Genomic DNA, 12,576 nt, shown 5'->3' with positions numbered 1-12,576 from the left:
ATCACAGTCAGACCTCACAGAGAGACCTCACAGAGAGACAGTGAGACCACAGTAACCAGAGAGAGAGAGAGGTATTGCTCATCTGGGAATCCTTCCACACCAAACAAAACACAATTAAAGTGGACTATTCCATTCTGTCCCCAGTCCCCCCACCCCCCTACCACACATCTCTGTTTGATATGCAAACCCCTGACATCTCTACGCAAGACAACGAAGAATCTGGGAGCCAAGAAGTGTCTCTCTCTCCTTCCTCACCCCCCCCCCCACCAACCATGCCCCCAGAGCAGCGCAGGAACTCAACAACGTTACAGGGTGGAAACGCACTACGTGTTTCAACTACAGAGAGGATGTGGAATCTCGGAGCAACACGAGGAGGCATCGCTGCTAGTCGGGATGCAGCTGACAAAAGGAGGGTGGGAAAAATAACTGAAAGTGAAACTTTTTCCAGAAATGTTGTTAACAATCCGTGTCCTTACATAGCGTATCAGGGGGAGCGGAAGTGGTGGTGGTGTGTGTGTGTGTGTGTGTGTGTGTGTGTGTCTGTGTATTAGCTTGTGTGTGTGTGTACTAGCGTGTGTGTGTGTGTCTGTGTTTCAACTCGTGTGTGTGTGTGTGTGTGTGTGTGTCTCTCAGTGTGAGTGAGTGTTTCAACTTGTGTGTGTGTGTGTGTGTGTGTGTATGCTTATGAGCATGGGTGTGTGTGTGTGTGTGTGTGTGTGTGTGTGTGTGTGTGTGTGTGTGTGTGTGTGTGTGTGTTCTACACAGAATCACTTCAGAGGAGAAGTCATGTGGTGCTGGGTCGCTCGGAATGCCAGTTTCACTACACACACGACTGCTTCTGGGAGAAACAACAACAACCAACGGAAAAAAAGCGTTGGAACGTTCATGGCCGTGGAGGAATGAGGCCTAGCTGAACAGACCTGTCTGCAGATTGAGATATCCGGGATTCAGCTATATTGACCAATCCCTTTGACATTCCTGCCTGCCCTGCCTGCCTCTCAGGTTTCTGCCCTCACAGGAGGGACAACAGTAAAGCTCTGTGATGGTGGTGGTGAGCAGTATGGGAGAAGGAGCCATCGCTGTTCTGCTGCATGGGGGCCTGGGCCTTGTTCTGTGTTTATAGAGCAGCGCTGTCAGTCTGTCTGTCTGTCTGTCTGTCTGCCTGTCTGCTCTAGTGTGAGGGAGGAGGGGGAGTGGGGGGCGCAAGCCTAGCAGAGTGATACTGTCGAGACCGACAGGCATGTTCAGACAACACCAGGCAGATCATCACTATGTCAGGAGAGATAGCCTGCAGCCACACATCATCATCATCTGGGACTGGGACTCCATTTCATTTTAGTTTTTTTCCCCCTCTGTGTGGTTGTTTGTCTGAGATTTGTTTCCCCCCCGCCCCCCGCCCCCCCTCCACCCTGCCCAGTCAGAGCCCAGACCGTAACTCAATAGAGATGCTGTGAACCGACCTCAAGAGAGCCGTTTACGCCAGACATCCTAAGAATATGGCTGAGCTGAAGCAGTTCTGTAAGGAAGAATGGTTCAAAATTGGTGTGGTGCAGGTCTGATCCGCAGCTACCGTAAGTGCTTGCTTGAGGTTATTGCTGCCAAAGGAGGTTCAACCTGTCATTAAATCCAATCACTTACTTGTTCAATGGGTGTGTTCAATAAAGACATGAAAGATTATAACAATTGTTTGTGTCGTTATTAGCTGAAGCACATTGTGTTTTTCTATACTTGTGACTTGAAGATGAAGATCAGATCACATTTTATGACCAAATCACGCAGAAAACCAGGTCATTCCAAAGGCAAGGTTCACGTATACTCTTTTGTATCTTGTATTTTCAGCACTTGTCGGGCCAGAGTGAGCCAGAGTTCTAGAGGGGAAACTCCACCATGTCTGGTGGCGGGACTGTGGCTTTGGGTTAGGCTTAACGGGGGTTGAGGGTTAGGCTAAGCTGGGACATCACTCCCTCTCTGAGTTTCAGGTTACACAAGTTCATTGGCAGCAAGTAGGCGTAGACGACAATCTGGGCAAGGCCTGCGTCTCGTCAGTCAAGGAGTCAGGTGAGGCCTAGCGATCACAACACAGACACCTCGTCACCCAAACCGCCACTGTTGTAATCAACAACTGCTGCACCTGCTCCACTCCACACCTCATAGCCGAGAGAATAATTGTACAGTAAAAAAAAACACAGTTAGCAGTTGCCTTGCATTTTCTGTGAGGCCGGCGGAGTTCCCTAAACGTGGCGGTGAGAGAGGGGGGGGGGGGGCAGTTTCCTTTGTTCTTCTACGTTTATTCTGTGACAGCGGGCTGAAAGAGATTACATCACCTCTATTGTGAGCTCCGAGCTCTCGCTTGTTCCGTTGGCTAGCGAACGCCCAGCCAGACAAAGCAGGAGCATTCCAACAGTTTAACAGGAACCACAAACCCCTGGGCATCCTCATCGCAGTCAGCTTTATCAGCCCCATTCAGCAAGAATGGTGACACGGTTAGAACGGCGGACGCCCCCCCCCCCCCCCATTGCCACCAAGCAAAAGTCATTTCCACTTTCCAGTCTTTTTGGTCTGTGATTAACTAACTTGGCTTAATTCACACTTTGAATCAAAGTCAGACGTTTTACCATCAACAGTCAGTATGACAGTATGTTCTGCATTCTATACCCCTCAGTGGGTCAGGCCAGGCCAAAAGTTAAAACCATGTGATTTATTTAATATATGGCATTTAATATATGTTGTTTAGCTGACGCTTTTATCCAACTTACATTGCAGTGAGTGCATACATGTTTCAGGTAGGGCCCAGCGGGAATCGGACCCACAACCTAAGCGTTATCAGCGCCATGCTCTACCTCTAACTGAGCCACAGAGGACCACGTCATGGTCATGAGTCCGATATTATCTGAAAAAGAAAAACAAAGAAAGCAGTGTACTTGACACCAGGGTTGTTGCTGTATCGGACCCTCCAGGGTCGCCTCTCAAGGTCTGTTTTGACCACGGTTCAGCCGTGAAGAGCTCCGGCAGAAGGGAAGGGAGTCTCCTGAATCTGAAGTGCCCATTCAAGCAGCACAATACAACCTAGCTACGTTTACATTCACAGCATTTAGCTAGACGGCTTTATCAAAAGCAACCAATTACAAAGAATACATTTGTTTAAGTAAGCGAATCATCTATCCAACCGGAGAGTAAAAGAACCGTCAAGGAAGAGAAATGAACGTTGTGGAGGATTTAATTTATTTATCCTATTACAATTCTCTTACGAGTAAAAACCTAAAATTGGCATATCATCAATATCAAGTACAATTCCACTGAAAATGGAAGGTGGACTTTCTAATGAGAATTATGAAAATGGATTATCCTCTACTGAAAGCAAACAGTCGAGCACCTTCAATAAATATCATTCAAGGTACTTCGTTTGCCAGGACGTAGGCCTGGCCCACTCTTTAATCGTACCTTGACATGCACTACCTGAACATTGAGTCAATACTCTTATGAACAAAGCTGACAGTTAGTTTTTTTCAGTTTTTCAAGTATTTCATGACGGGCACTTAAGATAATTACAGAATATACTTTCCAGAGAGTGGCACTTTATAAACCAGTACAATGCTTCTCCTGTCGGTTCTCCCATCGATGCTCACGCTCACGCCATGCCCTTCCAACCAGGGCACAAGAGACAATAGAAACATAACCCCATAACTCCGCAGAGCAGGGAAACGGCTCTCTCAGAGAGTGAGAAGGCGTTATACAAAGACATTACTATCATTAAATAGACAACTGCCTACTGAGGGGGAAGAGAAATGATGGAATTGAGAAACAATGACCCTCTATACCATGAAAGTAGACAAGGAAGTGGGGGAGAGAGGGACATCTCCTCAGGCTACACATAAACTGTCCCTCCTAAGACCTCTGTATCCTCTCTACCCCCCTGTACAGACCCTCTACCCCTCTGTACAGACTCTCTACTGTAAATACATATTTTTCTTCTTGCATTGTGACTGCCAATGGCCCCTGGCCCTAGCAATAGCATAGATTACTTTTTCTTACGAAGACTGATGGATAGATGATTCAGTTACTTGTATTTGACAAATGTAAGAGTTGAAAGTCGCTTTGGATAAAGGCGTCTGCTAAATGCCAAAGAACAAAAAATAATTATAATATGGGACAGGTTCCAGTTTCACTCAAGGCAGGCCTTCCCAATTCCCATCAACCTCTCTCGGACACGTCCAAATGTGTCATTAAGGACCTTGACCATCCCTAATCAGTCTGAACACAACCCAGGGAGCCATCCATCATCAGCACTCCCAACAAGCAGCTCTAGCCTGAGGAGTAACACCCTGTCAGCCTGCTGTCTGTCACTCTCCTGAGGCTGCAGGACACTGGGGCTATAGGATGTCCTCCTGGGTCAATCCTGTTAACCTGGTGCCTTTTGGACCTGGTCACTTTTGGGGGGAAAAAATAGTATAGATTTTTAATGTTTTTTTAACATTTAATCAGAAAAGGGATATGTTTAACTGTCTGGGAAAACATTATTGGCCAAGCTCAGGCACTTAAATCCTTATCATTATGAGTCAGTTTGTTCAGATATGGTGGACTCTTAATATAGGCCATTTAGCTGACGCTATTATCCGACTTACATTGCAGTGAGTGCATACATTTTACAGTATGGATTTAAACCGGCGGGAATCGAACCCAGAACCTAAGTGTTGTTAGCGCCATGAGCCACAGAGGACCACAGAGGACCACAGAGGACCACAGAGGACCACAGGATTCCTAGCGAGCAGCCTGACCTGTGGTTTGACCGGCAGCTTCCTCTTGGTCAGTGATGATCGACGGTCATCTCAGACTCTGGTGCGGAGGTAGCCTAGTGGTTAGAGAGGCTGGCTAGCAACCGGAAGTAAAATGGTAAATGGACTGCAGTTATATAGCGCCTTTTTTGCTGCTCTAATGCTGCTCCAAAGCGCGTTACAGCGGCCTCTCATTCACCTGTTCACACACACATTCACACACCAATGTGGCCCGCTCACTGGGAGCAATTTTGGGGTTCAGTGTCTTGCCCAAGTCGAGACTTCGACATGTGGCCAGCCGGGGCTCGAACCGCTGATCTGCCAACCTAGTGATCATAGACGGCAACTCTACCTCCTGCGCCGCAGCCGCCCCTGTGGTGGAAGTGGTTCGATCCCCTCCTCAGGTGGGAGCTGCCGAAATTGTTCCAGGGGGTCAGACTATGTATATACCCTGTGCCTTGAGCAAAGAAATACCAAATTCCAACAATTAACAAGTTGATTACATGGCAAATAAAAACATTATTATTATTATTATTATTATTATTATTATTATTATTATTATTATTATTCTCTAGTGGGGGGATCTGTGAGGAGCATATAGGCTAACAGCTAGGCTATACTGTCTTGTTTTAACCTTGAGTGATATTTTTATCTATAGCCCAATGCAGGAGGCAGGTTGGCCTATCATGGGAGATTAAAATAGAAAGAGGCTTTTCCCTACAGTGATCAAACTGCCCTGTCTGAAGCAGCTAGAGGCTTAAAGTGAAAACCACCACATCACAACGGGGAAGCACCAGTTCAATATGCATTTTAACATGGTTGAGCTCCAGCTGCAACGTCAAGCTTAATATGAGACAAGAAGAGAAAAATACAAAAAACAACGAAAGATGTCCTATATTGTCATGGCTACTAGACCTGATCTGATGCCAGCCAGAGTCAGCTAAGCTCATCAAGAAAGCTTCTATTTCTGTGATGGGGCCCCAGCGCAAGACAACGCTCTTCCTCTACCCACCTGACTGACCCCACCCCAACCAATCAAATGTCCCATTTAAATGATGACAGCAGTACAGCTAGAGAGAGAGCATGCAATGGGCAGTTCATACAATAGGCCTACAACTCATTTGCAGATGATTTTCATACACTTCCACAAAGGGCAGAAACTTGTATGAAGATATACAAACACAGCAAACAAACAGTGTGCTAAATATACTGCGTTTGGACTCTCTGTGACAGTCACTAAAACTGTGACAGAAGCAGCTTGCCAAAGTGGCCAAGCAGAAGTGTGTGTGTGTGTGTGTGTGTGTGTGTGTGTGTGTGTGTGTGTGTGTGTGTGTGTGTGTGTGTGTGTGTGTGTGTGTGTGTGTGTGTGCGTGTGTGCGTGTGTGCGTGTGTGCGTGTGTGCGTGTGTGCGTGTGCAAGTGAATCTAGATCTGCCACTGCAGGCCCCTTCACTGCCAAATCTTGCTTGTGTCCTATATAAAGACTCAAGAGATAGCTTTGTGTTTACTGTGAAATACTTGGTTAGCGAGGCATTTGAGGTCCCCCCCAAAAAAACTCTATTCTATTCTATTCTATGGTGTCTCGAAAAAAAGGTTGCACACAAAAAGAAAAGCTTTTATCTGTCACAATAACATTGGGGAACATCCAACCAGCAAATATAGATGCTGGTTTCACAGTCCTGGACTGAATCCCACTTTGAATGTAAAGAAAAAATCTCCTTTGAAGATGTTTTTTTCAGTCTAGGTTCAGGCTTAAAGCCTCGTCTGTGAAACCCCCCCCCCCCCCCCTAAAGTATCAAGTAGGCTATCCGTATTTGATTGAGCAAACAGATAATGTCATATTGCAAAAAAGGTCTTGCCTCCCAGCTTCTCACTGACAGGTTTAGGCTGAATAGGCCTCTGTCCTCAACGGGTTGAGCAAGAATGGGGCTACAATCTCTCTACCTGGTTGTGCAATGTGTACAGAACATGATTTATGTTGATCGGTATTAAGATCAACCTATGATGTGTTGCTGCCTTGCTTTTCCCCCATTCAGGCCTCCTCCTCCACCACCAAGTTGCTTCACTGGTATGGGGATATGTTCATTCCACCTGGGTGGTGGTGGTGGGGGTGTGTATTGTGCCTGGACATATTCTGAGAGCTTAACTGTAAGTGTTTGCCTTTAGATGTTTAACCACTGGGTAGTCTTGTCTCTGACAAAGGGGGGGCCCCCCCAACATATCAATATTGTGAAAAATAATAGGCTTCAACTGAATAGCTTGCTAGGGAATTGGCTACAAAGAGAGAGAGAGCTGCAGCACACTACCTACCACCTGTAAATCGCTCCACCTAAACAGGACCCTCAATGCACGTGTCCTTGACATACGTGATGATACCAACGATCCCCTAACATTAGGATACATTGCCAACATTGACAGTCCTAGTCACGTTCAATGATCTAAACCAACAAAAGCAACCTCTCGAATGATCCCCCATATCTGGTTCCTTCCCTCCTCATTTCTGGACACGTTCAACGTTGTAGCTTTACGATTCACCAGGACACACACAATTATCCTTATCTAAAACCCCCCGAGTGATCATGCAGATGTCGCTTGCCAACCGTGTACCACCACCCCCCAAAACACCATGCATGCATGCATCACAGTCCCCGTTGCATTTCGCTGTGTTCCCGACTCACCTTTTCTCCTCTCTCCCTCTCTGCGCGTTGCTCAGGCGCACAATACTACTCCGCGTTTCCCCCCTATTGTTTCTACTAGTAAGAATCCTCCAGTGTTCCAATTCAGGAAAGTCTTTTCAGTCTTAAAAAAAGAGACGTTTCCGTTCCTGTAAGAAATCACAATTGTCCCGGCGTCGTTATTCAGACATGCAACTTGAAAGTTGGATAGAAAGTTACGGGGTTCGCCTCTTCGATGCGCTATGCAGTTTTGCTGTAGAGATGAGATCATTCCCAATCACCCTCCCCTCGCTGCGAGTGTAGATCTCGCGAGAGGTGCGTCGTACAATGTAGTGGAGTCTCGCGAGAGGTGCTTCGTACAATGAAGCAAACGTTACCGTGGAGTGTGTAGCAGTGCAACAACGCACACCTGAGTTTGGTTTGGTGCTGTTTCTCAGCAGCTGCAGAAGAAGAAGCATTTGAAATGGCCATGTTTGTTTATCAGGTGTCATGCAGTCATGTGAAGTAGGGTCATTGCAATGCACTAATTTCCCATATCCATATCAAGCTTGCTCCATCTTGTCCATCTCCTACTAGGATACGCTTGATTATACTGAAGTTCTGCACTGAACCAATATTCATTTAAGTTCAAGATTAGATTAGATTAGATTAGATTCAACTTTATTGTCATTACAGAGTACAAGCACCAGACAACGAAATACAGTTTAGCATCTAACCAGAAGTGCAAATAGTCATATAAAAACATGATATTAAAAACATGACAGTGATAGTGATAGGTATAGTATGGCAAGTACCGTAGTTTAGAGGTATATACAGTTATGAGCTATGTACAGAATGACCCCTAATGCATATAAGGTGCATATGTGAACAAAGCTGAATAACTACACAAAGAGATATATATGATAGCCTTGAGACATAGTATCTTGCGTTTGCCTGTAAGGCTCTAATTCCACAGAGGCCCTTGCGAGGCAAATCACCTCTGAGGAAATAGCTTTGAGTTGAAAGCGGCCTAACCTTTCACTGTTGTCAGTGATCTTCCCGGGGGCAGAGAGACTGTTCTCACATCAATGACATTTAGGTACAGCTCAGCAGCACTCAGAGCCTCTGCCATCAGTGGACGTGACTCTGAGGTGACAGAGTCACACACACACACACATGCACACACACACACACATACACACGCACACACGCACACCCACACACACACACCCCCCCCCTCTCCTCCTCCTCCTTCTACTGTAAAATGGCTTTGCTATGCCAACACTGCTCTCTGAATACGGCCCTCTGCACAGCATTTTGCACTATTGATTCCACTGTAGTACGACTGGTTCCGCTGTAGGACGACTACCATCACTTTATCACTTTATTATTACTTACTTTACGTTTTTTACTTGACTCTATTATTGTGATTTTGGATCTTGCTGCAATGTCAATGTTGAAGAACCTAAGCCAAAGAATTTTACTCCTGTGTACTGGGGGATGTAATAAAAGCGATTCTGATTCAGATTCAGATTCTGATTCTGAATAGAAGAACTGAATACAAGGGGTTGGAAAGAGGACACTTCACATCATGCTGCTCCTTCATTTGTGTTGTAACACTGTAATTCCTCAGGTAACAACATTGTATTATTGAGATCCATAGCAGTGATTTTGCACTTGTGCAGAGGTCTATAGACCGAGAGAACATCTCAGAGGTCCAGTGCAGGGAATCAACTGGAATCACCTATAAAATACATACCACATGACAATGACAACACATGCCTGTGACTGATACTGTAATACCTATTACATGTATATATACATATATATATATATATATATATATATATATATATATATATATATGTAATATCTAGTCTCATATGCAACACAAATCTATGTGACCATCAGTAGGAAGAAACAACATTTATGATACTTGACAACCGAAAACAAAAACAAATCTCTAACCAAATTGATTACACAAGGCATATGGTGGAATAATAGGAGGCGTTTTCCAGAATAAGAGTAAAACATTTTTATTCCAGTTACAATAATAAGTACATTTAGAATTGTTTTGCTTTGTGAATGATCTAATTTGTACTGATATAAACACACACACACATCTCATTCACCAGCAGGAGTCAGAGTGTGACTAACATCGAATCAGTAGCGCCATCTGCTGGACTGGTGACAGAGAGAAGAATTGGGTTTACTGGAGAGAAAAAAAGGTTATTATTTATTAATTAGTAAGAAGAGCTACAAAACATATAGTTGATGTTCAAGTTACAGTTGTAACCATATTGAGATAAGTAAAACGAGTTTGTCCTTTTATATATCTATATCTACTGTATATATCTATAAATATCTCTATATATAGCACCAGAGAGTTCAATCAATGGCACCATCCACAACTCTTGAGTATTTACAGAGTCTCAGATAATATTCCCATTGCTTTTTAGAATATTAACCTCATATAGTAAAACTCAAAAGGATGGATGACACCACCATTCCTTATGGACTATTATGGGTGTGTGAAGTCAGGGAGAAGAAAAAACTACAGCATGCTACTTTGCTCAGCTCTTGGTTAGTCTCAGCAGTCTTTGGATGTCCGGCTCGATGTCGATGGTGGGGAACTTCTTGCTGTATCTCTTGAAGGGTTCACCCTCCGGTCCAACAACGAACTTCTCAAAATTCCAAGAGACGTCAGTCCTGCTGATGGGACTCCAGACCAGGAATTTGGGATCCTCGACAAGGGAGTGCGGGTCATCGTCAGGGAAGGGAAGTTTGTCTTTCAGATAGGCGAAGACAGGGTGGGTGTTTGTGCCGTTCACTTCGCACTTCTCAAAGATCGTGAAGCCAGGCTGGTACCCATCCCCTGGCCGCACGTGCTTCAGACAGTTCATGATCTCTCCATTTGCGCAGTTTTCCTGTGAAACAAACACATACAGGCTACAGTTCTTATTTGTTATAAAATGATTGAACAAATCCACTCTTTCTACAATTATTTTCTATTGATAGGCATTACAGGACATCTTTAAGAATAGCTTCTATGCTTACCATACCGTATGAATTATTGATTTGGCCACATATTGTGCTACAGTATGAATTACTATGACCAGCTCAGTGGCCTAGCGGTTAGAGTGTCCTCCCGCCCTGGGAGGTTGTGAGTTCGACCCCCGGCCGAGTCACACCAAAGACTATAAAAATGGTACTTGATGCCTCCCTGCTTGGCACTCAGCATTTAGGGTTGGATTGGGGGTAAGACCCTGTATCTTGTCCAGGGGTTGTACTTCAAGCCGCCTCACTATGGATTGAGGCTAAGGGCCATTAGACTCGAGAACCATTAGTTCTCAAAGCTACTTACTATGAATTACCATGACTGTAAATTAAAGCTTAAAATGAAGAAGAAAAAATCTTATAATATGACAGGTTGTGGCATGCTTAAGTGTCAAACTCTTTTGTTATGGTCACACGACACTGACCTGGTAACCAAACTGGTTGCAGGGGAATCCCAGGACGACTAGCCGGTGAGGGTACTTGCTCTGGAGTTGGTTGAGCTGGCTGTAGTCCCGGGTGGTCGTCCCTCAGAGCGAGGCCACATTCTCAATCAAGACCACCCGCCCTCTGAAGACGTTGAAGTCCACCGAATCCCCCTCCAGCGTGGTGGCCCGCAGGTCGTAGAACGTCTTAGCGATGAACGTCATGGTGGTGTATTACTTCAGCACTGACAGCGGAGAGAGGAACAGGTTGCAAGTGAGTCCCACCTCACGTCACCTGGCTGTGGATGTAAAGCTGGCTGTCAACTGAGTGTCAAATGGCTCAGCAGGAAACTGATACACACCAGACATACAATACACTCACCACAGACAAAAGTCAGGCTCACGTTTCAGCTTGTGGACCTGCACAGGAATTAGCAATGAGGAACCGAATGAGGAATGGTACTATTCTCTTCCTGAGTCCATGCTATTCATTACAACATATATTCTTTTATCCAATACACCATGAAATGCTTTCACATCCAAAGATTACTTATCAATGTTTGAGGATGTTTCAAGATATCACAGTATCAAGATGTTTAGGAAGGATGTCATGTATAATACTCTGTTTGTAGGTATTCCAGTTGCAGGTTGTTTGTCAATATAAATGAGTTATGTATTATTAATGAGAGCCCATGGTAGTAAGAGGACTATGTATTGTGATATACCCAATATTCAGCTTCATATGGTAATCCTAGGATTTATATCAGTTTCAAGGCCATCAATCATTTATGCAGTCATTACCTGCCTTTTTCAGAATGAGATTAAAAATTAATGACGTATTCAATCTTAGTCAATGGACCTCGGCTTCAAAATCACCTCTGGTAAATGTTTTGAACAGTTAACTTTACCATACCCAAACATAACAAACAAATATTAACATTTAATTGTAACTTTTTTTTATTGAGTATTTAGTTATTTTACAAAACAAGAAATAACATTTTGTTTTTAATCAACTTTCATCTCACATCGTTAACACATCATTTCAAAAGCCAACTCAACCCAATAAAAAGTATTTCAAAGCAGTAAACTAGTGGCACCTCAATAGTCCTTTACAATAAATCTAGGCAGTATTGCTAGTGTTTCAAACTGGAAAAACAACTTAATATTGGCATTGACAAGTTAGTTAGTGCACAAAACATAAATGACTCAATGATGTTGAGTTTGTAAGCAAGAAAACAAGTTTAATACGAGCCTGTTTGAGCATGACTGTCTTACTGGTGTAACAGAGCCCTTCCTGCTGGCTGGGATACTATTCGTACATCTGAATTATTAAACCATGTCCTTGTCAACCCTATTCCTGTCCTCACCTAAAAAAGGATCCCTCAAAATCCACAGAAAACATTCTATTATTCTATTTTCACTCACTGTATAATCAATCAATTTCAGCACTGAATTCACAAGTTCAGCTGAGTTACTCTAGTAGAACTCCGTAGTTGTGCTGTCAAGGGTAAATCCATTTTACAGGAGTGTGTACATTGTGAGATATGTTCATAGGTATTATGGTATAGTATATAGTATAAAATCTGTTTACTAAAGTATGATCAATTGTGTCGTCAAACCACATAGTTGCAGGGTTTTCCTTCCTCTCCAGAGTGACATTGAAGCTAATATC

At 44.1% G+C, this 12,576-nt stretch overlaps 2 protein-coding genes across 2 annotated transcripts in view; both read right to left on the bottom strand.

Annotated features, from left to right (window-relative positions):
- The window catches only part of LOC308158015 (signal-induced proliferation-associated 1-like protein 1), a 53,245-nt gene extending 45,747 nt beyond the window's left edge, over positions 1 to 7,498 (bottom strand). The window contains 1 exon segment of the mRNA XM_080531607.1: positions 7,450 to 7,498. The gene's annotated coding sequence lies outside the window, so the exon portion shown is untranslated.
- A 2,500-nt stretch (positions 7,499 to 9,998) lies between these two features.
- Positions 9,999 to 11,129, bottom strand: gpx2 (glutathione peroxidase 2; the record flags this gene model as incomplete). Its single annotated transcript, XM_080531320.1, has 2 exons — positions 9,999 to 10,352; positions 10,908 to 11,129. The coding sequence occupies 2 exons, from the start codon at positions 11,127 to 11,129 to the stop codon at positions 9,999 to 10,001; spliced, it is 576 nt and encodes a 191-aa protein (XP_080387446.1).
- Positions 11,130 to 12,576: the final 1,447 nt, after the last annotated feature.

This window comes from Nansenia antarctica, assembly GCF_963989245.1.
Source record: "Nansenia antarctica genome assembly, chromosome: 1".
Taxonomy (NCBI): domain Eukaryota; kingdom Metazoa; phylum Chordata; class Actinopteri; order Argentiniformes; family Microstomatidae; genus Nansenia; species Nansenia antarctica.
Note: the sequence above shows the minus strand (reverse complement) of the source record. Positions and strands in the feature narration are given on the sequence as shown.